This window comes from Hoplias malabaricus, chromosome 10, assembly GCF_029633855.1.
Source record: "Hoplias malabaricus isolate fHopMal1 chromosome 10, fHopMal1.hap1, whole genome shotgun sequence".
Taxonomy (NCBI): Eukaryota; Metazoa; Chordata; class Actinopteri; order Characiformes; family Erythrinidae; genus Hoplias; species Hoplias malabaricus.
In genome coordinates this window covers 9,872,513-9,898,475 of record NC_089809.1, presented here as the reverse complement: position 1 = coordinate 9,898,475, position 25,963 = coordinate 9,872,513, and the positions used below count along the sequence as shown (strand labels likewise).

General features: G+C 38.7%; 2 protein-coding genes across 2 annotated transcripts; both read right to left on the bottom strand.

Annotated features, from left to right (window-relative positions):
- Positions 1-2,150: 2,150 nt before the first annotated feature.
- On the bottom strand, positions 2,151-10,417 carry LOC136708227 (anionic trypsin-2-like). The gene is made up of 5 exons (XM_066682612.1): positions 10,325-10,417; positions 8,924-9,086; positions 7,892-8,151; positions 3,617-3,753; positions 2,151-3,217 (listed from the first exon to the last, which is right to left on the bottom strand). Exons 1-5 carry the CDS (start codon positions 10,362-10,364, stop codon positions 3,068-3,070), a joined length of 750 nt encoding a protein of 249 aa, XP_066538709.1. The 5' UTR covers positions 10,365-10,417; the 3' UTR covers positions 2,151-3,067.
- A 5,835-nt stretch (positions 10,418-16,252) lies between these two features.
- On the bottom strand, positions 16,253-25,194 carry si:ch211-261d7.6 (zinc finger protein 850). Its single transcript, XM_066682892.1, has 2 exons — positions 24,791-25,194; positions 16,253-22,229 (listed from the first exon to the last, which is right to left on the bottom strand). Exons 1-2 carry the CDS (start codon positions 25,158-25,160, stop codon positions 18,115-18,117), a joined length of 4,485 nt encoding a protein of 1,494 aa, XP_066538989.1. The 5' UTR covers positions 25,161-25,194; the 3' UTR covers positions 16,253-18,114.
- Between the last annotated feature and the right edge of the window lie 769 nt (positions 25,195-25,963).

Here is a 25,963-nt window from a genome sequence, read left to right as displayed (position 1 = left end):
TGAACATGAACGGGTTGTATGTCAGTAGTGATGGGAACATTAAAAAAAATTTTCATAATATACACTACTGTGCAATAGTCTTAGGTACCTAAGAATATAATAATTTAAAATGATTTATCTTCTCAATAATATACATGTTTTAAAAAAATAGCACAATAAAAATACATAAAAAGAGTAAAAGAAAACATTATTAAAATACAATAAAAGAAAAAAACTAACGTGCCATTGCAGAATAAAATGTGAAGAGTATTTTAAACTGAGCTGTAAGCTGCTCAAACGGAAATGTTTTAAATCTTGATTTAAAAGTGTCTCAAGTCGGGGCTCTTCTAATGTTCTCGGTCAACTGGTTCCATTTAAGATCGACAGTAGCTAAAAGCTGCTTCTCCATGTTTAGTTTTCACCTGAGGAAGGACTAACTGACTAGTGCCTAAAGATCTGAGATATCTTGGTAGCACATCTAATAAATACGCTGGTCCTACATTAGTAGTCAGAAAATCTCTAATCTTACTGATATTCCTCATAATTCATTATTAGCCTACCTGGAATTATTGGGCACAAGGCAGGAATACACCCTGGAGGGGGCGTCAATCCTTCACAGGGCAACACAAACACTCACGAGTTGCCAGTCCACCTACCAGCATGTGTTTTTGGACTGTGGGAGGAAACTGGACCACCCGGAGGAAACCCACACAGACACAGGGAGAACACACCAAACTCCTCACAGGCAGGCACCCGGAGTGGGAATCGAACCCACAACCTCCAGGTCCCTGGAGATGCATGACGCACTACCTGCGACGGTAAAATGCTGACCTAGTAACCGCTTTAACAGGACACTAAAACTGAGATCTGAGTCCATTAGTACACCAAGGTTGCAAGTCAGTTCTTTAGATATGAGGGCTTTTGAGTCCAGATATGCAGCCAATCTGTGTCTCTCATTGCTGTCCCCAAATAGAAACATCTCTGCTTTTTCTTTATTCAACTGGAGAAAGTTTGGAGAAAGTGTCCCATCCAGTTAGTTAGTGATGTGTTCAATGCACTTACACAATGAACCAACTGGACCAGAGTCATTTGGGGACAGAGCCAAGTAAATCTGAGCAAGGGCGAGGGGCAAGAAAAGGCAAGAATTAGTATGGACTGAGGTGACATGTCCCCACCATTATCCAGCGGTTATTGAATTGTCCCCACCAATAATTTGATCCCCTCCAAAAATAAAAATAAAAACTTGTTCTGCCAACGTCTCATTAAACTATAGAGGTGCAGAACAGGTTAAATCACGTTCTCTACCCTAGTCCTTCCTCCCTGTAACACATATGGCCAGTGAGATTGGCTGTGTCTTTCCCTGCTGTCACGTGAGACTCTGTAGCTAGTTTGATTATTAGGTCTATTATTAGCAGCACCAAAACTGGAAGGAAAACTTCCAAGTCATATGACTTACTGTGCAAGACTCAGGTGCAATGTGGGTGACACAAGCGAGTGAGGAGGGCAGCAAAAAAAAAAAGAAGGTGCACATAAGGAGCTATTTTTCAAAGACACGTGTAAGTCATTTAAAGTCAAGTTCACTAAGTAAATGAGTCCATCATAACATTAATGGCAATGCTAGGCTTTGGGGCACAGCATACAGCAGGCTAAAATCATCTGTAGCTATGAATAACATGGTTTGGAAATTAATTGTACAACAAACTGCCAACTTCTTTGTCATTAGTTTAACATTAATTTAATGTTAGGTACCCAACAAAGTCAAATACAAACCTACGCTCTTGAATCTTAGTATCATCTGCATAGCTGTGATAGGACAGCCCATAGTTTTGTAGAATCTGGCCAAGAGGAAGCATGTATAAATTAAATAGAAGTAAATAGAATTGAACCAAGAATAGAACCCTGGGTAACATCACAGGTCACTAGCACGTTCTCAGAAATATTATTTTCTTTTGTACAAAGTATTTCCTGCTTTCCAGGTATGAAATGAACCACTTTAGGACTGTTCCTGAAAGTCCAACCCAGTTTACAAGTCTATCTATAAGAATTTTATGATCAGTGGTATCAAACACAGAACTGAGATCAAGTAATTGAAGACACAATTATTAAATAAACAGCACACTTCATAACATAATTCAATATTTAATTAGATAACCTCAAATAATTCTGGACTGCTTATGTTGCACAGGTTATAGCTGTATATGAAAAGAAAAATTGGAAACTTCATAAAAAATACATGTATAAAAAATATTTGGATGTGGTTCCAGATGAGTTTGGTGTGGTTTACAGTGGTTAACATAGCTGAATAATAATGTAATATCATTCCAGATATAGTGTACATTGTAAAATAATACACATATAATGGATGGTCTATTTAAAATAGATATAATGTTATATGTTTGACTATTTAACTTACATGTGTTTAGTGTACTGAATATCCCTAATTTATCCTTGGGAGCCAGTCTGGGTGCATGGAAAAAAGCTCTTTTATTCAGATTGAACGTGTTGTTCATATTCAATGATGACAGGAAAAAGATCTCCAAAGACTTCAGAAAGAGATGCTGCACTCAGCTGTACTTGACAATATTTTCACAGTCCATCTTACTCAAAGAGAAAGACAGGAGCAAGTAAAAAAAACATGTCAAGGATCAGACAACATGGAGAATTTACAGTTAATTTACAGTCCAGACTTAAGTATTGAAAAACAACCCAAAGTAGACTTTTTTATATTCCTACTTCTGTCTAGCATAAAGAAATACTGAAATTGTTTTGATTGTTTTTACAGTTAGTCAAATGTATTAGAATTGTCCTTAAATATTGTGGCTAAGTACATATAACTGTACACTAACTTGTGATATTTACTCAAATACAGGTACATAAGTTAATGTACAACCCCTCTATATAAACTAAATTAAATGTACAGGTGTACTTCGGTAAATTCATCTTTATACTGCTAAATTTTGCATGCAGTAATAGTCAGATTATAGTGCTTAATTCAGTACTGGGAAAAATTGTCTCTCCAAAGATACCTACGTTACACATTAACACATATTAAAGCAAATACAACATGTGCGAAGTGAATTTCTTTATTTTAATTATTAGCCATGATGTCCTTGATCCAGTCACCATAGCGGCAGACTTCAACATAAACACCAGGAAGGTCTGGCATTGCACACATAATGCCCCAGGACACAACCCCTTGCAGCTTCCCATTGCACACAATAGGGCCACCCGAATCACCCTGGGAAAATGAAAATATGAGAATAAAACAGGATGTAGAATGCTGTTTGAACACAGTTCTAAGGATACTAACATTATAACCCTTGTGAAACTGATATCGGGGCATATACAAAAATTACCAGAGAAAAGTTTTGCAATGTTGTTTGCCTACTTAATGTCAAACAAATGTAGGAGGATGCCCTGTACTCGTTTTTTGTTAAATAACTTCCAGAATGAAATGCAAATCTATTCATATTATAAGGGTAGACATGTACAGTTGAAGGAGTCTTGCAAAAAGACTTTTACTGTTATACCATGGCATTCCAGCCTTAAAGCTGGAATCTAAATGCAAGTCCCCTTAATGGAGGGCAGCAGTATTACTTGCTTTATGCCAAAGGGCAATTCTTAACTGTTATTTTACCTGGCATGAATCTTTGCCTCCCTCGAAAAATCCAGCACAGAACATGTTTTCTGTGATATTCTGCGGAATAGAAGCCTCACATGTGGAGCGTGGGAGCACTGGAACATCTAGGCACTGCAGCACAGAGGCGTAGTTCACTGGTAAATATTAGATAAGATAAGATCAGCTGTCATCAACTTGCATCATGCAAAACTGTATGCCTAGATCATCACAACTTACCTTAAAACCTATCCAGTAGGATGAAAAGTCAGAGACCAAAGTTTATTTAATTTCTGGCAATAATGAACATTTTGTTCAAGTTAGTCCACACCTCTAAAGTTCAATATTAGTTAGTTGAATTTATCTGTCCTTAGAACACATCCTAGGTGTCCAGCTTTATGAAAAATGTCATAGTTAATAAATAATAACAGGGTGCTATAATATATTTCATTTAATAATATCACAAATATGCATCTACAAATACACAACACAACAGCCAGAAAATACATTACACTTTCTGGGCTCAAGATAATATCAAATGGACTCAGGAACAATGTAAATGTGTGCTAAGGTCTGACACATCAAATTTCTGAGTGTTTATAGTAAGAATGTATGTGGGGTTCTGCAAGGCAAATATGAAAATGACAAACCAGAATATTATTACTAAAATGTTAAATGCCAAGGTTTGTCACAGTATAGTGGTGTATTTTGTAAGTGGCATCATTAAAGTTGTGAGATATTTAAACTTTGCTTTCTAGACAGCATCTTGGTATGAGCATACATATATTGCACGTTTTGGAACTGGAAAATCCCCTCCCCGGATCACCTTTGTGTGCCTGCGTGAACCTAGGAGCTATGTTGTCTTGGGCAATAGCCCCTGGTAGGGTCTCCCAAGGCAAATTGGTCCTAGGCGATGAGCCAGACAAAGAGTGATCCATAAAGACAAGGATGAAGAGATTAAGAACAGGGACACAGCTTCCCTTGCCCGGAGTAGGGTTACCTGGGCCTCACCCTGGAGCCAGGCCTGGAGGAGGGGCTCCTTGGCAAGCGCCTGGTGGCCAGACTTTCACTCATGGGAACGCTCACGTGGGTAATGACAGTGAGACCTGGAGGGGCGTGATTGGGAGGAACAGCCCCGCTGAACCCGAGTGGTGTTCAGTTATTGGATTTCTGTGCCCATCACAGTTTGTCCATTACGAACACCATGTTCGAGCATAAGGGTGTCCACAAGTACAGCTGCCATCAGGATACCCTAGGCCGCATTCTGATGATCATCTTTATAGTCGTATCATCGGACCTGCGCCCATATGTTCTGGACACTCGGGCGAAAAGAGGTGCTGAACTGTCAACTGATCACCACCTTGTGGTGAGTTGGATCAGATGGTGGGGGAGGATGCCAGACAGACCTGGCAGGCCTAAACATGTGCTGAGGGTTTGCTGGGAACTTTTGGCAGAGGAACCTGTCAGAAAGATCTTCAACTCCCACATCTGGCAGAACACAGGACCAGCTATTTACCCTCGCTAGGATCCTGGAGGGTGCATGGGAGTTTGCTCAAGCAGTCTACATGTGTTTTGTGGATCTGGAGAAGGCATTCGACCGTGTCCCTCGGGGTATTCTGTGGGGGGTGCTTGGGGAGTATGGTGTACGGGGATCTTTGCTACGAGCCATCCAGTCCCTGTATAAACAGAGCAGGAGTCTGGTTCGTATGGCTGGCAGTAAGTCCGACTGGTTTCTGACTCTGTCAGAGCTCCCCGTTGTCACCGATTCTGTTCAGAATTTTTATGGACAGAATTTCTCGGCGTAGCCATGTGGCGGAAGGTGTCCGATTTGGTGGTCTCAGGATTCCATGTCTGCTTTTTGCGGATGATGTGGTCTTGTTGGCTTCATCATTACCTCCAGCTCTTGCTGGTACAGTTTGCAGCCGAGTGTGAAGCAGTAGGGATGAGGATCATAGTACTCGGTCGGAAAAGGGTGGAGTGCTCTCTCCAGGTTGGAAGTGAGATCCTGCCTCAAGTGGAGGAGTTTAAATTTTAAAAAAATACCTCGGGGTCTTGTTCACGAGTGAGGGGAAGATAGAGCAGGAGATTGACAGGCGGATCGGTGCAGCGTCAGCAGTAATGCGGGCTCTGTACCAGTCCATTGTGGTGAAGAGAGAGCTGAGCAGAAAAGCAAAGCTCTCGATTTACCGTTCAATTTACGTCCCAACCTTCACCTATGGTCATGGGCTTTTGGTAGTGACCGAAAGAACGAGATCGCCGGTACAAGCGGCTGAAATGAGTTTTCTCCGCAGGGTGTCTGGACTCTCCCTTAGAGACAGGGTTAGGAGCTCGGACATCTGGGAGTGACTCAGAGTGGAGCCGCTGAGAGGAGCCAGTTGAGGTGGTTCGGGCATCTGGTTCGGATGCCTCCTGGACGCCTTCCTGGTGAGGTGTTCCGGGCATGTCTAACAGGGAGGAGGCCCTGGGACCAAGAACATGCTGGAGAGACTACATGTCTCGACTGGCCTGGGAACACCTCGGTATACCCCCGGAGGAGCTGGAGACGGTGGCTGGGGAGAGGGAGGTCTGGGTTTCTTTGCTCCAACTGCTTCCCCCACGACCCGGACCCGGATAAGCGGTGGATAATGGATGGATGGAATGAATGGATGGAACTGGAAAATGCAGATTTGAAATAAGCATGTATTTAATGTGTGTTCTCCCCGTGTCCGCGTGGGTTTCCTCCGGGTGCTCCGGTTTCCTCCCACAGTCCAAAAACACACGCTGCAGGTGGATTGGCGACTCAAAAGTGTCCGTAGGTATGAATGTGTGAGTGAATGTGTGTGTGTCTGTGTTGCCCTGTGAAGGACTGGCGTCCCCTCCAGGGTGTATTCCCACCTTGCGCCCAATGATTCCAGGTAGGCTCTGGACCCCCCGCGACCCTAAATTGGATAAGCAGTTACAGATAATGGATGGATGGATGTATTTAATGTAAAAACATACAGTACCAGTCAAAAGTTTGGACACATCTTCTCATTAGTCTTTTGTAGAATAGGGCAATTCACTGTATAGAACTGTGTACCAGCCCTATCTCTGCACAACCCAAGTTATGTTGTCAAACAAATTAAGAAGGCGAGCAGTTCTACAAATTGACTCTTGACAAGGCCACAGCTGTTCACTGAAAACCATTCTAGGTGTCAACCTCATGAAGCTGATTGAGAGAAGGCCAAGAGTGTTCAAAACTTTCATTAATGCAAAAGGTTGTTACTTTGAAGAATCTAAAGTTTAAAACATATTCTGGTTTGTTTAACATTTTTGTTTACTCCATATGTGTTTCTTCATATTTTAATGTCTTTCATATTCATTTACAATGTGCATTAGCTAGTGTTGCAGACACACAGCTCCAGGGACCTGGAGATGGTGGGTTCGAGTCCCGCTCCGGGTGACTGTCTGTGAGGAGTTTGGTTTGTTCTCCCTGTGTCAGCGTGGGTTTCTTCCGGGTGTTCCCGTTTTCTCCCACGGTCCAAAAAACACACGTTGGAAGGTGGATTGGTGACTCAAAAGTGTCCATAGGAGTTTGTGAATGTGTGAGTGTATATCACCATGTAAAGGACTGGCACCCCCTTCATGGTGTGTTCCTGCCTTGTGCCCTGTGATTCCGGGTAGGCTGTGGCCCCACCACGACTCTGAACTGGATAAGCGGTTACAGACATTGAATGAATGAAAAGAAAAACATTAAATGAGAATATGCCCAAACTTTTGATTGGTACTGTACATTCACAATATTTGGAAAATAGCCCAAAACAAAGGAAACCCTGCCTGAGTGGGCACGTCCAAACATATGGTTGATACTGGTAATAGTGTCACAGCCACACAGCTCCAGGTACCTGGTGGTTGTAGGTTCAAGTGCTGCTCTGTGTGATTGTGAGGAGTTTGGTGCGTTCTCCCCTTGTCTGCATGGGTTTTCTCCGGGTGCTCCGTTTTTTTCACACAGTCAAAAAACACATGTTGGTAAGTGGATAAGAGTGAATGTGTGTTTGTGTGTGTGTGTGTCGCAGTGCGAAGGACTGGTGCCTCCTCCAGGGTGTGTTCCTGCCTTTCACCCAATGATTGGATAAGCAGTTACAGACATTGAATAAATGAATAAAAAAAGTATTAACCTGTACATAATATTCACTAGGAATAGAATTTAAAAATTATAATGGCTGATCATTTTTGCTCAGTTAAATATTTAGTCTCTTTATAAATAAGTCTGTTGGTAATTACTTGGACTATCATTTTAAAAGTATATTTAAAACTAGGATTACACTAGTTCCTCACCATCATTAATGCTTTGATCCCCCCATCCAGACACCAAGCACTGATCCCCTTCCTTTGCACATGTGGTGGCCAGGGGGATTGGTTGCACAAACGCATTTAAAACAGCAGGCTGGCTGAGTTTGATTAGCATGATGTCATTGTCAAATGTTTCTTTATTGTAGTCAGGGTGAGGGATGACTTTCTCTGCCCAGATCCTCTGCTCTGTGCCCTCCTCTATGAACACGTGGTGCTCTCCCAGGTGGAGGGCAAGCCTAGAGGGGCTTAAAATCAAATGGATGTTTTTAAAACACAAGATATTGGATTATTTTTGAACAGAAGATTAGATACAGCTGTGATGATTGATTGCACATTGATTGAAATGAAAAGTAAAAACAACTAATAGCGGTGTAAATCTAGGTAGATACTGCCAAGCCAGCCCCCCCCTTAGTTAGGCCTTCGAGAAGTGAACTAGATTAACGATTAATATTTACCACCAGCTGCCTTTTTCCCTGAGATTTATACAAGAGCTTGAATTGACATGACATTCACAGAAAAGCAAATAAACTTTTAAAGCTGCATTATGTAGGTTTGGTATTACATTGATTGTATGATTGATATTAATCATGTAATGGTAGATAAAAATCTATTATAAAAATCAAAGTTATTACGTAATCTTCTGTTCTTACAGTGTCTCTACATGCTGTATGTGTATCAGACGTTAATTGGACGTTACCAGTCCAATCTTCTGCTTTATGAATATTTTAGATTTAATTTTTTTTCTTTATACAGTTTTGCCCTCAATTTTTAGTCACTGCCAATTCTACACTCTAGCTAGATCTAGCTAGCAATATCACACTGCTACCAATTTGAGATGGTGATGACTAGCAAGGAATATGCAAGAATAGCAAGAAAACTACCTCCAAGAAATATGAAGTGTGTTTTCATAATGCTCCTATAAACATCTTTGGACATCTAAACCCACGTGTAGAACCCCATAATCCCAGTTCCTTCATCATATCATTCACCTCAATTTAAACAAAGTTATATACTCACGGGATGTAACAATGAGCAGCAGACACTGCCCATTTCTCGTTGATTAAGGATGCACCGCACCAGCGTTGTCCATCATCATAGGTCAGATAAATCTGCCAGGGCTGGGAGTGAGGTGGACACTCATAACCCCCGATTATCTTATCATCATCAGATCTGCTGTATGCTGTTTAACACGTTTCAAAAATAGTTAGCACAACACACTGTAAATGTCAATGATGCCCAATGTTACCTATGTATAAAGCTAATAGGTAGTCAGACAGAGCAATATTTTATTAGTGACGTGTAAAAAACAGTTCAAAATAAAGGACAAATCCAATATTTAGGTTTAAAAATCTACGTATTATGTAAAATCCACTCATTCCGTAAACATAGGTTTTTTGGTGAATCTAATTAATTAAAAGAGAAAGCAACAATTACCTAAGGATACAGTAAAACCATTTCAGGATATTTTGGAGCCTTACCAGGAATTTTTCAAAATCTCTGTATGTTTAAATAATTAGAAAGTAAAGAAAGTCATTCATAGTTATTTGGTGTAAAAGGCTCCATGTGAAAGAAACAGGAGTGATTGTTTACAGTGGTAGAGATGGGAAAAAAATCTCTTACGTCTTTAATGTTATAAGCAATTGTTACACATCTGACATTTCATATGATATTTTTAATATAAGGTATTATCAAAATCTAAATGATATAATAATATTTAATCACTGTCAACTACATTACACATAAAATTACATATAAATATACATTTAGGTTCACTGGTGGTTTTAGTAAATAAAACGGTCTTTTGCATTAAAAAATTGCCAGTGGGTCCTAAAAGCAACAGTATTTGCAACAGTTAGTTTCTCTGCAATGAAACAGTTCATATTAAACCACAATGTGGAAATACCAACATCTAATAATAATAATAATAATAATAATAATACAGTGGAGTTCCCCTACTGTCAAAGTAGGAGGGAAAATGCTCTCACTTTACTGGAAGACTTAAATTCCTATAACATGCAATTTAATTCATATACATGTGTTTTAAATGTTTAAACGTTTTAGTTCATTTTAGGTGAGAAAAATACATATTCATCTAACACATCCAATGAAAGCAGAATCCGAATAAAATGATTATGGGGACATCATGGACAGACCAAAACTTACGTGACAGTGGTCTGGAAAACTGAAAGATATGTCATTACGTAAAGAATTTCTATCAGTAAATGTGTGTAAAACGGAAATCAGCTGCTGGGCAGGAAAACTACTAATTATTTTTTTCTGCTAAACACAAATGTTATTAACGGCGAAACTCAATCGTCATTTTTAATACTAAACAACAGTTACTATAAAATGACAAAATATCAGGAGAATGTGTGGATATTGAAATATATGTTACACAAAAACAGAAATTATACTCACATACAGCCAGAAGCAGCAAAACAGTTACTGTGGACCTCATTGTTACTGAGGGAGGAGAATGAACTATGAGGAAGCATATATATAACCACAGGTTCTGGGAGTTCATTTGGGAAAATTTGCCCCCTTCAAACGCTTTTTATCAGGCTAACCTGGCAAAAATAGCTTATTCAAGGTAACACACACACACAAACTAAACATAGCTTACTCATTACAAATATTAAGCTTTTTTTATGCTTGTGAACAGACATAGTGTACAAAAAATGTGTAAATGAATAATTACATAGGATTTTCATAAGACAGTATATCTGGTTGTATACTATCCTGTTATTTAGATCATTCATGTGATTGAGCCTAAACAAAGCTATTTGTAAACATGTAAAAGAATACACTCTGTGCTCCATCTCCCCCACAGGGAGCGGTGCTGAACAGAGCCCAGGTGTGACTGTTTTTTTTAAGGTGGCATGGTGGTGCTGCAGGTATTATCGCTGTAACACAGCTCCAGTGTCCTGTGGTTGTGGGTTCAAGTCCTGCTCCAGGTGACTGTCTGTGAGGAGTGTGTTCTACCGGTATCCGCATGGGTACTCTGGTTTCTTCACACAGTCCAAAAACAGTGTAACATTCTATTGTTGTTTGTATGTGGCCAAAGATGAACTTGTCTGTAAGTTTTTTAATGCACTGTTTGAATCAGCAAAAAAGATAAATAATAATAATGGTGGCACAGTGGCGCAGCAGGTAGTGTCGCAGTCACACAGCTCCAGGGGCCTGGAGGTTGTGGGTTCGAGTCCGCTCTGGGTGACTGTCTGTGAGGAGTTGATGTATTGTCCCCGTGTCTGTGTGGGTTTCCTCCGGTTTCCTCCCACAGTCCAAAAACACACATTGCTAGATGGATTGGAGACTCATAGGTGTGAATGTGTGAGTGTGTGTGTTGCCCTGTGAAGTACTGCCGCCCCCTCCAGGGTGTATTCCTGCCTTGCACCCAATGATTCCAGGTAGGCTCTGGACCCACCGTGACCATGAACTGGATAAGTGGTTACAGATAATGAATGAATGAATTACCCACTTATGGAGCAGGAATATTGCAATATCCTTATCTTGGTTCATGCTTTTCAATGTTTGGAGTTCCCTCCATTGTCTAAAAAAGTCTAGATGCCTTTTCTTTGCCATGAGCAGATAAAGAGGGAGAGAATACCTGGCATACAGGACTGAGACAATGTTTGAAAACTGTGGAGATAAGCTGCTGTGGTTTTGAAGGTAAAATGTTTGCTCATTCTTGCTCTTTATGGGATTTCAGCTGCTCAGAAGGTTGGGGTCTCTGTTATTTATTTTTTTACCAAATATGGCCCACAGCTGCTGTTGTATTATGACCCATATTTAGCCTTAAATGGCAGTTTTAACTCAGGGTGAATCTGGCTACTTCAGCTCAGTCAGAGGTCCACCCTATATGGGCCAGATGTGAGGTGTGTTGTGGACCATATCTGGAACAAAATCAACATTTGGCCCAAACAACATATGCTGTAAGTCAAGCCCGGCTCATGACAGTGTCCTACCCATAGCATTTGCTATTGTCGTAACTATACTGTAAGTGCCAAAAATGGCCCAGCTTAGGCCAAAATGTGTCTGCTATCTTGGTCTATTCAAAATGCAGCATATGTTGTCAGTGGGTGACAGTTTTGGACTGGTTCAGCATGTGGATTCTTGACTAAGCAGCTGTGTTGTAATCCATATATACAAACTGGAATGGTCTTCACATCGAAGACTTCACATATGTGCAAGTCACCGGTGTCATGTGCACCACTGCACACCCATACCATCATGGATGCTGGCTTGTAAACTGTGCACTTATAACAAGCGTTCGTACTGTTTTTATCATTAAATAAATGTTCAGGACAAATCAGAAATCAGATTGAATCTTACAAAAATAAACTTTTCTAGAAACACAGCTCATAGTTTTTTCCCCCTCTTATTCAAATAGCTTGTGTTAAAAAAAGTACTCATATTGTATATATCCTCTTGAGAAATTAATCATTTATAAGAATAAAAAAATTATTTAATGGAAATGTGGGAGATGAAATTGTTTGTAAAACTGGTGTTAAAATATATAAACATAAAATTACTTCATTTTTATGATAATATTTTATAAATATATTTTTATAGTGTTGTAGTGAAACTGTGTTCAAAGTATTTAAGGTGGAAATTTAACACGTTGTATGACAGCTTTGAAATTTTCCATGATAGATCTATGATCCATGGCGTGAAGGCCAGTCCAAAGGTGAGTCTGTGTGTACTGACCCTGGTTTTTTCCTTTCCTGAGCGAGACGTATTCCACAAACTGTGCTATTGCGTAAATTACTGTCCAAAACTCTATGGTTTAAATCTAGGCTAATCAGCATTTACAGATCACAGAGTAACTGTTATATAGCTGATGGATAATATTTATGGAGTGTTAAGCCTTTACCATGAGGCAATATTAAAAGCAATAAAGATACAAATCATACACTTTCTTTGTGTAATACATTCTAAGTTCCAATAATATTATTACATATATTTCTCCTACCAGATACAGTAAAGGTCTGCTTCACAGGAACCATTCACTTGAATGAAATAATATTAATATTAATAAATGCTATATGATTAATATTTATTTCAGGCCTAGGTACATTTTTGATGGAAGGAATCCACTAAAACAGCACAGAAAAGCTCCATAATGGAACAAAATTCATGATTAGAACATTTCAGTACAATATGTACCTTGCAGAAAAGGAATTAATTGTAGCACACATCCCCAGTTTACAGCTTCACCACAGTAATCACATGGCAATTACACTGAAACGCGTGCCAAGTGAATCCTTGCAAATTTTTTCACATACAATTGACCAGACTGTTCAGCTATCTTCATCAAGCTGTTATATAAATTATTTTATTCTAATACAGTTTGAAATATTAGTGCAGACAAAAACAGCCATTTTAGTAAAGAATGGGGACATGCCCTTTTCTCATTTTCAAAAATTTAATGTCAACATATGATTATTTTTGCAAGTCAATTGTAATTGATGCTGGCACTGCAGTTTTACTATATGCCTTACATAATAAACTCCCCAAGTTCTTAAATATTTTTGTGAACTAATCTCCTTGAATTAGGAAATTCAGCAAGCCCACACAGTTTTCCAGAGTGGTGACCCCCTCATCATATTTACTCCTGAAAGGCTTGGTCTTTCTAGAATGCTCTTTTTAAACCCAACAATATCACTCACCTATTGCCAATTAACCTAATTTATTTATGTATGTATGTTTGTAGTGTTACACAGCATTGTTCCCCAAGATTCTAGAATGTGTTGCTGGAATTAATTTCAAATATTTTTTTTTGTTAAACAATACCATTTCCCAGTTTCAACATAGGAAATAATGTCATTGTGCTATTTTCAAATAATTATAGGGTTTAAATGAATGGCACATGACTGTATTGTTTATATTTCCTTTTTCCTGTTTTCCAAAATGAGGTTTTGTGGGTTTGCGTCTATATACTCAGATTAACCATAACATTATTACTACCTCGTTTCTACACCCAGTGTCCACTAACCACGGGAGAACTTAGTAGGTCTACAATTACAGACTGAAACACATCTATTGCTCTGTATACGTTGTACATCCCCTTTCACCCTTTTCTTCAAAGGACAGGACCACATGCTGAAACAAGGTGGTCATGTTGATCAGTGTGTGTGTGTGTGTGTGTATATATATATATATATATATATATATATAAACTCACCTGTTCCTGTTTTGAGGTTTTTCACTTTTTAACACCAATACACCTGAATGATACAAAATCTTATTTCTTTGTTATTTCAACACCAGCTAAGGTAACATTCGTTAAGGTCAAAATTATTCAATCACATCAATATTATTGCATATCTAAATGCAGGTAAACGTGTTCATTATAATTTAACCTTAAAGCCAGATGGATTGATGCATTCACTGGAAGCTTAAAATGATGCATAGCAACAAAAGGTCACTTGTATTTAACCACCTCCCAGCCTTTATTTGCTGTCTGTTCAAGGCTGCTTTACAATAATTGTCTGATTGCAGCAGACAATATTTAAACTAATTACACACATAGAAAGCAGAGACTAAATAATTAGAACTAGATAAATGTTTAATTAGGTTTCCCTCCATTTCTGGCAATGCTGGGATTGGACAAATCAAAGACGGTCTAACTAAAGGAAAGATCATATCTCTCCACTTGCATGTTTCATGTAATGCATGTGAAGCTCAAGTTCTTTTGTAAAACAAGCACTACAATCGAAACACTCCCATTCTGCCATAGAAGCTGATTCTTGGAGGTCTTCCAGCTCTGGTCCAAAAACTTCTATGTCTAGTGGCTCCTCTTCATACTCTCCAGCAGATGATTCAGAACATGAAGAACTGGGTGAAGGAGATGAATCAGACAAAGAAGTGGTTGAAGCTGATGCCATTGATGATGAAGAAACAGATGAAGCCGATGACCCAGATGATGATGATGATAAAATTGATGCAGCTGATGATATGGGTGAAGATGAAATCTCAGGTGAGTCTGATCTGTCTGTGCTGGTAGATGAATCAGAAGAATGACTACTGGAACAACAATGATCACGTTTTACATTTTCTTTTGGATACTCAGTTCTATCTACACTTTCACTCAATACATCCGAGCCCCTCACAAATTCATCATTCTTCCTCCGTAAGGGGACTGCTCTAGTATTTTTCAAAACATCTATGTGCTCCTTTCGATGTGTTAGTAGTTCGCCCAGCTCAATAAAATTCTTGTAGCAGAGGCTACATGTATAAATCTTCCCACCTGTGTGAAAGTGAAAGTGGCAATACAATTCAGATAGGACCTGGAAGGACTTGAAACATATGGGGCATCTGTATTCTTTCCGGTTGTGGCCATGCAAGTACTTATCTAATATTTCCCTGCTCTTGCACCCTTGGGCCCACTTGTGACACCAAATTGACATTTGCTTGTGTATTTGCTGGTGAGCCATGAATGTGTGGGGAACATGGAAGGATTTGTTGCATTGTTCACAATGTAGATTGGTGCGTTTGTGACATCTCATATGAACAGCCAGGCCGACGGAGCGAGCAAAACATTTTCCACATTCCTTGCAACAGAACTTTGCAGGTTCTCTTTGAGTATCATCAGGCTTCTGGTAATTTCTGAAAACCTCAGAGCAAGAATATGCCCCCTTGGGACAGGGGTACATGAGCTTCCTTCCTTCTGACAGCTTGGCAATCCTTGGATGCTCCATGAACATTTTGCAGGATTTAATCTGACAGTTTAAGTGGTTTACTTTTGCTTCCTTTTCTTTATCTGTCCTCATTTTCTTTGCCAATTCTGAACCACTGTGCTCACTGTCAACAGACATCATCTGTCTTTTCTCACGTTGTATTTCAAGTTCCACCTTGTCCTCCACATGCTTGTGTAGATGCATCTTGAAAGTGTCCCAGTGAGTGAACTGTTGTCCACAGTCTTGGCATCTCATGCTGCACAGTTTCACTGGGGAAAAGAGGAAGATTCTTTGAGGTTCACAATGCTCAAATTTATAAAAAAAAAAAAAAAACCCTCATCAAATATGTAACATATATCTCTAAATGAGCTCTGAGACCAGGGGTTCCCAATCTCAGTCTTGTTACATCATACCTGTTGGGCCTGATCTAGCACTTCTAAATCAACTCACTAACAAGAAATTCCTTGTCCAGATCAGATATTCAGTAAAATTAAAACACAAAAGTGTAGATCATAGGGTCTGAGACTGGGATTAGAAAAAAACTCTAGTCTTGACCTTAATGACTACTCCTCTTGTGATTGTGTTTCAAATCATTCAGTAGATTTTCATATACATTTTATATGGTTACACTTACTGCACTGAACAGACAGCGATTAACATACTCATTTATTTTCTCATGTTATCATATAATTATTTAATGCATCTTAGTCATAGTACATATTACAACAACCCTTTTTTAAGTAGGAGTAAATAAACACCATGTTTTTTTTTCCATAATCAGTTGTTTCAAAAGAAAAAAAAATCTGATTGATGACGTCAAAGTCATAAAAACCCTCACAAGACGTTTTAATTATTCACATCTAATCACTTTCAAGTAAACATAAAAGAATATGAATTTAGGAACTGAAAAGACAGGTCACATCAAATATCCACAATTCTCTAGGTGCATACACAAGTCAAATGAGAATTACACAAACACAACACTTTTTATTAATAATAATAATAACAACTTTAACAGTAGTAAAATATTTTCCATTGAGTAATGGTATGTACTGGGCCATCACAAAACTGATAGGGCAGGTCCTGGGATGGAGAACAATTAAATCTGCAAAATTAGATAATTTAATATGCATACTGAGCAAGCTAAGTGGAAAGAAGTATTAGGAATTCTGTACTTATTATATCTGAATATAGAATTACAAACTGATTCGGTTGATAACAGCTAGCAGCACAAATGTAAACGCTCTGCAGTTAGTTTACATCTTACATTTTGCTTGGTAAACCCAAACCAATGTAAGGCATTAGCTGTAGATAATGTAGAATTAAGATGAATCCAGTTGAGAAATCTTTCCAGACAATATTACTCTTCATATCAAGCACTGTATTACTGTTCTTTTTAAGCACAAAAATTATTTTTCTAAATGAACTGAGCATTTGCACTCGCACTGTTAAGACCCGCATCGGTTGTTTTAATGCAAAACACTGGTATTAAAAAAATAAACTCAAAAGGACATTGAAATTCATATCCTCAAAATGTAATGGCACGTTTCCCATTCATTTGATTAGCTAATCATCAGGTCACCTCATGACAAAAAAAGACTGTAAACTAACCATGTATTTGTAATAAAAGAAAAAGATCTAAACTAGTCCTAATCACCACAGCAAGTAGGCCTATACTTAAAATTACTGAAATTTTATTTTTAAACATGATTAGCACTGCAAAAGAGAAAAAAAAAAAAAAATCAAACATTAAATTTTACAAGAATGTTTGGAATAAATCTTGACACAGATCATCACCATGTTAAAGTTGCCTTTTTGTCTAGAAAATGTACATTCCAACGATTATATTATGACAGCGATGACAAACAGGGAAAGAAAGATTCAGGAACAACCTAAACATCCATAATGGTAATAACAGTATGTAGCTTACTTGAGGCCATCATGATTTCTGATTTAAAGGTATGCATGAACAAAATGAACCAAGACACACAAGTATATCATTTAATGGGGTTCCCTGATCCAGATTATGACTACAACCAGAATAAAGGTTAATCCATCATCAGCTCAATAATTTAGTACAATATTGGAATCCATGTCTGAGAAAGTGGTCCACATTTAGTGTTCAAACTACACATTAATTGTAACGGAAACAAAGTTAAATTGTAAGAAATATCGCTTTAAAAATATTTCGGCATAGCAGACTTAATCATTCAACTGGTCAGAGAATCAGTTACTGGTAATTAACTTAAATAAGCAGCCATCACATTTGAACATTTGCAAGACATCAATGGATCTCAAAAATTCATAGTTTATTTTACACTCATTTACATTACAACTACTCTTCATTCCTTTTCACTTGGCAAAGTGACCTTTTGTAGAACATTCAAAAGGTAGGCCAGCATTGCTGCAAGCACAGCACCCATAGCACATAGCTTAGAGATGATAATGTTTTCTTGAACTGAGTGCTGACATAAGAAACCTGTAAATCCAACATAAGCCAACTACGTCAGGAAAACTGATGAGAAGCATTCAAAACACTCCACGTGCATGTTCAATATAATGCTGATGCAAGTCATTTTCCTGGTCAAAAGAAATTCCACACTCAATACAAGTGAGGCCATCATCATCATTTTGTGAAGCAGCAGGTAGACTACTAACTCTTCGCTCTTTATCACCTAAACACTCTTGATGATGATCAATCAGATCTCTAATCTCACCAAAAGTCTGTGGGCAAAGGGTGCAATTATAAGGCCCTTCATCTGCATAGACAACCTGGTGCTGCTCAAGTGCATTTGTAGATGATGTGTGATGATTGTATGATTGCATATTAGCAGCTGGGGATATCTTAGTCTGGGGCTCGTAGTTTGCACCAATGGAACATGCAGAAGCTTGCAGTTTAGTTACAGGCCCAGACACTGAAGATGCATTAAGCCTGTAGCGGAGTTCAGTTGGGAGACGTCTACGTACTTCGTCATGCCAAGCAAGATGCTGCTGAAGCTGACTTTCAGTCCAGTATCCACGGCAGCAGAGTGCACAAGAGTGAGGTCGGGTCCTTGCGGCCTCCTTATGTGTGTGAAGTTGAGCCTCACTGGGGAAAGCCTTGCCACATTTATGACATTTATAGAGACATTTTGCAGCGGACTCTATAGGACGAGGTAGTAATGACAGCCCTTCAACTAGCTGTGTTTTTATGGGTCTAACTTGTTTTTTCTCATCAGTAAATGCACTACAAGTCCTTTCATGATTATAGAGTGCTCCGTGAGAGCTGTAGCGTTTTGCACATCCTGAGCAAGACAATGGTTTTGTGCCACTATAAGCACTTCCAGGCGGACGTCCTCGAACCCTTCTGTGCTTCTGCCATTTGTGTGCACGAACACCTCTTATATTAACAAATGTCTTTTGGCAGTGAGAGCACTGATATTTCATCTTCGGCTTGTCTTCTTTGGTTTTGATCATTTTGAATGAGACGGTAGAACTATGTTCTGATGGACTGATAGGTTTGATGGGTTCCTCTGACAATTGTACACCAAGAAGGGTGGGCAGCTCCAGTTTCTTGGCATCATCATCATCAACGTCTGAGGAACTAGCATGGTGATGGGCTTCACTGGAAAAAGACTCCTTAACATCTCTGAAAGATAAACTGCTCTTTGCAGAATCAGTGGTTATAAATTGATGCCCAGTCTCAGGCTGGGCCTCTGCTGGTGTGTGGTATTTCTGATGCTGACGAAGAACACACAAATAGAAAAAACATTTTCCACATACATTACATGCAAAATTTTTATCACCTTTACTAATCCTTGATATTTTATTGTTGCTTGAGGAACGTCTGGCCCTTTGTCGTCTTCTGTCTTTATGCCATTTCTTGTGCATACCAAGGGCTGCATTTGTCGAAAATCTCCTCCCACATTCTGGACACATGAAGGGAAATTTTGCTGAATACTTTTTAAATTTTGCTTGGGAAGTAATTGGCAGTTTGGAATTTGACTTGAAAAGGTTGCTTTTGCAGTAAATTCTCTTATGAATTTTAAGTGCACCTACAAAAGAGAAACCTCTGCCACAGTCATCACAGGTATGTTTCAAATCAACTGGACGTATTCTGAGTAACTTCTTTGGCTCCATGTGCTTCTCATGTGCACTTAACTGTTTTTGAAAAGTGCCATCTTCCCGAAGTACATTCTGCTTTCTTACCTTCTCTTGTTGCCCCTCCACCTGATGCTCCTTGCAGTGTTTTTGATGCATTTGTAATGCAGACTCAGAATCAAAAAACACATGGCAAGTTTGGCACTGAGGACCACCAAAATTTGAGGACAATTGTGCCCTTTCTGCTGGAAAACCAGTTTCGTAGCCATGATATTTCATATGGAACTGAAGTGCCATAGCACGAGAGAATGTTTTCCCACATTCTGGACAACCATATGAATTCTTTTTTAATTGTTCAAGCTGATAGTCAAATGATTTTACAGGGGGTGGGGTACTGTTAGCATCATGAATAAGCTGATGTTTTAGAAAGCAGGCAAGCATGCGGTAAGACTTTCCACAAACTTCGCATTTATATTCTTCTTTTGACTCGTCACTGGTCTTGCGATTTACAATGCCTCTCTTGCGCCCTCGTCTCTTGCGTTTTACACGTCTTTTGTCGGTTTGAGCAGAAGATTCCAAACTGCCAATGCCAGCATCTGCACACTGATACTGTTTGTGATGAATCAAGGCTCCTACAGACCAAAACCCTTTCCCACATTTTTTACAATGATGAACTTTAGGACCCAGAAGCGTCTTAGTTGGATTAAAATGACCTGCCTTTTCTTCTTGTCCATCCTTACCACGGCAAACCCTTTGATGGGCATAAAGACCACTGGGAGTTGCATAGCTTTTCTTACACTGCAAGCAAGCATAAGGTTTCTTTGTAGATTTGTGATGCTGCTGATGGGAGTGCAGAGCAGAGAGCCGAGAAAATTGCATTCCACATGTTTCACATTTAAAGCTATTCTTCTGCAAATTTGCAAGCTGATACATGATAGACTTGTAAGGTTTCCTGTCTTCGTGTTTTCCCAAATGAAAGTAATGAGCAGCCTTGGAGAAACTTTCATGGCCGCAAATCTCACACTTAATTCTTCTGATGGGAGACACACCAGCGTTTCTTCGGAAAACAGATTTTCTACCCATTCCTCCCTTATGCCACAACATGTGACAGCGCAAGGCCACAGCCTTACCAAATGTTCTATCACAATCTGGACAATCATACTTCTTGCTCTCCCGAGGAGGAGGAGTTTCCATGTCCTCTGTAGTGTTTACTAACTCTCGCTTTCCCAAATCTTCGTAGTCAATCTGTACAATTTTGACATTCATCTCTGGATTTATAGGTGGAGGAGAGACTGTCTCAGCTACTTTGCTAATATTAAAACTAAAATCTTCCTCTTGGTCTGATTCACAAACCAATTCAAGATCAGGATCTTGACCTTGATATGAGTCACTTTCACTTCCAGAGTCATCAGATGCTGTTATGCTGATTACTTCAAAACCATTGTGTGTCAACTCAGGATCTTCATCTTGTGAATCAATGGTGAAATCTTTCTCCAAAACGTCAATTTGAGAGTTATCCACATCAAAAGCATCAGCTTCATTTTGCTCATGCAAGTATGATTTGGGTGCTTGGGCAACCAAACTGGATTTAGAGGTCTTCTCCATAATGTCATTAAAATCCTCAGTATGACAAATCTGATGTGACTGAAGAGCAGAGGAACGAGAAAATCTAAGCCCACAGTCCGGACATTCAAAAGCCTTTTTCTGGAGATGAACGACTTGTTGTTGGAAAGACTTTGCTGGCATTTCTTTGGTGTGAGCCAACCTCTGATGTTTATTGTAGAAAGTAAGTGAGGTGAAAACTCTGCCACATTCCTTACATTTAAATTTCTGCCCATTAGAAAGAAGTTGTTCCCGTCTTTTATGCCAATGCTGATGACACGACAAAGCCAAAGCACTAACAAAGGCCTTACCACATTCACAGCAATCAAAGGAACGCTTAGTTTCCTCCTTTAGCCTAGTATCCGAACAGGTGGTAGAAAATCTCTGGTGTGTCCCAAGCCCACACAGAGTGCGAAAAGATCTTCCACAGACGCACTCATAAAGCTTTTTGTCAGAATCATCTGTCTGTTCAAAAACTGTATCAGGTATATTTTCAGTTTTAACTGTAACTTCATTACCTGTGACCTCTTTCTGTGTTTCACCACTTTGCTTTAAATGGTCTAACTTATGAAAAACAGACTTAGAGGTCTGTTCATGGGAAAGTTCATGGTTAACACATTGGGCACCTGAAGTAAATGTCTCACCACAGTCCCTACATTCAAAACGTTTCTGAGTCACAAAGCTCTGACCAGTATCTGCAATGGACTGCTGATTAATTTCTTTGCTACGATGTGTTAGTTGATGGGTAAAGAACTCTCTTGAGCTTGAAAACGTGAGGCCACACAGAGCACAGCACAAAGTCTGTTGACCTCCATCTGTTGACACCAGAAGATCATCCCACTGTGAATCTGTATCCAAGCAGACTATAGGACCATCATGGGTGTGCTCCCGACGATGCTCAAGGTAAGCTTCCTTGTTCTGAAATGCCTCACTGCAATCCTCACAGCGAAATGGCCAATCCCCTAAAAATAGAAAGGGGAAAATGGGAGGTCAGGACGACTCCTGTTGCCAGAAGAAGAAAAAAGAACCAAACCCAATGCCTATAACATAATCAGCGCTAGAGAAAAGACTTAAAGTTAGCCTATGCTACTGAAACAAGGAAAAAACAATACAGACAAAGAGTGGAAACAGCTTGTTTATTCAAGTGCATTAAAAATAAATAAATCAACCACAATAGATGAAACACGTGTCATTTTGGTAATTACAAACCAAAGTAACCGCTGAATTGGAGAAAGAAAAAACAAAAACAAAACATGAATTCAAAATTTCAGACTACATTACAAATTCTGGGAGAAGAAGAAAAAAAAAACTCCCTCAAAATCCTGCAATGTCTGCATTTCTTTATAAGGTAGTGCAACATCCTAACATAGGGAATAATTCTGAAAATTGTTTGTAGTTTTACTTTTCGGCACACAATTTTAATAGTTAAAATTAATTAGTTCAAATGTGTCTCAAATGGAAAAAAAACCTCCTAAGGAAACACACATATAAAAGACTGTGATCCAATTTAAGACAGATGCTGCAGTAAGGTGTTAACCTTGGCCTAACAGGTTTCTCCCTTTCCCTACAGTTTGTATTACCATCTTTTCTATGGGCGTGTCCTTACCTTTGTTTATATATTTTTGAGACACCCTAAATAATAAATGTTTTTTATAAATGTAGACAAACCACAACTTTTGATGCAATGTTTTTATTTAAGGCCTTACTTATTAAACAGAGTATTCTACGAGTTTTGGCCTGTCACCCACAAACTGTGTTTAGGTCACTGAAAGAAAGAAAAAACAAACAAACAAACAAACAAAAAAACCTCCAGGGTGAATATATTGAGTAAGCAACATTTACTCCTGAGTTTATATGATGCTATTATGTGCGTGGCAGATCCAGCCAAACTAGTGCTGGCTTTATACGGCTTCAGACCTCAAAAATGACTTTAAGGACTAAATTATTACTCCTCCTACTGGTTTGGCATGTCTTTTACAGCATTTAACAGCATGTTTTTTTTGTGTGTGTGGACAGATATTTCAAAAACGGTACTTGTATGGATGAGTTTAACTTCTTTTAAAAAGAACGACAAAAATACCCATTTTTAAATATATCCATGCACTAGGACTAGACCTACATCAAAAGCTTTTAGATTAAACTTCAGACAAACCAGCTTAAAACAAAGAAAGCTTTAAATGCATAAAAAATATGGTCCTGTAGCTCACCATGTCTGACACTACAGCAGTATTTAAAAAATATTTTTCTTAAAACCTTAAAATGAAAAAAAAATTTATATTGTATTATATTGTAATAATAAATAAAAAGTCATAGCTGACACACTATGACATTTTCAGTGCACTCCACAAAAAGAAATCCATAATAATAATAATAATAATAATAATAATAACACATTCTGAACAATACTATAAGATATGTGGAATATACAGAAATGGAAAGCAAGATATCAAGAAGAAGCTTAAGTCTTCCATTCCACCTTAAATGGTGCTACATTCTGCCTCCTCAGGCTCCGGTGATTGATTTTAGTGCCACTGACTTTAATGATAACCTTAATTTATACAAATATAAAATCTCTAGGGCAATTAGAACATATTGATTTTGCCCCTGCCAACTAATACAATGCCTCCTTCACTGGAAATGTAGTGCTACCTAGAAAGCAATGCAACAGCTAATTAAAAATGTCTTGCTTCTTCACAGTTTTTCGTGAGTCATACTTATTAAAAGATGAAAATGTAATATTTTAGTGTCCCTCAAAATTCAGTAAACACCGGTACCTGAATAAACTACATTAAATTAATATAGAATTTTACTTGTTAATTTAAAAAATACGAAAATAAAACAGATTGTCCTCAAGTCTTCGTTCCATTAGCATGGATGCTAGTTAACAACATTGTGTATTGTTATTAATTTAACATTCATTAAAATACAAACCTGTAACCTACTCTCAGTACTTTAAATTTGTTTATTATTATAATATTAATCCTGAGATGTATTCAGATATTTTTTAAATTACTGCTTATCTGTTTTATATTGAACATCTAAAGAATACAAAAAAAAATTGTCGCTGCTGCCGTCGTATTTAATAATATAGTTTAAGTCAAAGCAGAGCTAAACCACAACTCTAACGTTAACTGCTGCGGCGTTGGACGTGGAATTTAATGTTTCATAAAATAAGGTAAACAGTGATAGCTAAATTCAGCCGTATAACGCATAAAAATATATAAACAATTCAACACTGTGGCGCTAGTTGTTCTGTTACAAAGCAGAGGTAAACACTGCTGTCTCAAATGGCTCCTTACTCTCTAGTGAGTGCAATATGTAAGCAAAAAATAATGACTAATACAAATCGTGCACTGTGTGTTTAAAATAAAAAATATATTCGGATATAAGCTGAATTACTCCGACATTTAGTGCGCTACATAGCTGTAGGAGGCAAAGTTTCATTCCCTTGAAAGCGCACTATGTAGGGAGCAGGGTGGGCATTTGAGACACAGCTTGTGTTAGCTTAGCTTACGTTACTCACCATCGGTGCTCTCGCCTCTGGCTGCACAATCCTCATTTCTATCCGTTTGCTCGTCTGAATCGTCCCCAGCCACATTCAAGTGAACTGTTATGTATTCACTGTCATCCATTTCCTCTTCTTTTATCTGTATTTGCGGCACCAATGCGTTTAGAGTAACGTTAACCTCTTCTTCTTCTTGATGTTCTTGGTCCTGGGCCTCCAGCGCGGGGCTGCCGACAACTAAACCCGGCGAAAAACCGGTGTTTGTTGGGCTTAGAACTTCATTGTCCTGGCTCGGCTCTTGCGCCACGGGTTCTCTTAATTCCGAACATACACTCTCAGTGTTTGCTTGCTGCAGACAATCCTGCTCTGCAGAATAAACAGCTGCCATGTTGCTCCTGTGCCTCACGGAAACACTGCCACATTTCGCGGCAAACAGCTAAAGTGAGGAGGAGGAGGAGAAATGTGGAGTAACCGCGCCAGAACCCGCCTACTGCCCTAGGATAGGCTTGTAACGTCTGTTTCCTGCGTCCTAAAGTTTGTAGACATCACTTTCTTTGGCGCATACAGCACCAATTTGACCTAGAACTTCCAAATGTGTAAAACATGTATAAGCCCCAGAGTAAAGCATGAAATAAAAATTGATTCTCTGAAGATCCCCTCTGAATGGGCTGTGAAGCAGTAGCAGTGTTCTCATTTGTAATCCAGAAATATTCTGATTGGTTTGAACCTTGTATACAGCAAGGAAACACAAAACTTAGATCTACTAAGCGTCCAAAATGGTTTTGGACACCCACTTTTCCCACTTTTGCTGCTGTTCCAGTATCTGATTTACATGAATATACTGGATATTTCTCTACATGATTTGATTGAATTCAACCCCAAGAATAGTCTTTTGTTTAGGTACTGGTGTTGGATAATTAGTTATGTATTCTGTATATCCATTTTTACCAGTAGTTAGATGTAAATGCCTTTGGAAATATCTGATGTCTGATTGAAAAGACATTACTTTCTAATATTTCAATTTATATTATTTTACTTCTAGCTCCCCACTTTTAAAAAAGTCCTAAAATATGGTCCCAAGCCACTTCCAAAACTGCTAGAGTCCTACACAGTCCTAAACAAACCTAGAATTCATATCAAAGCCAGACAATTCAAAAGATAAACATGGCAAATCCTTGATTTAAAATGAGA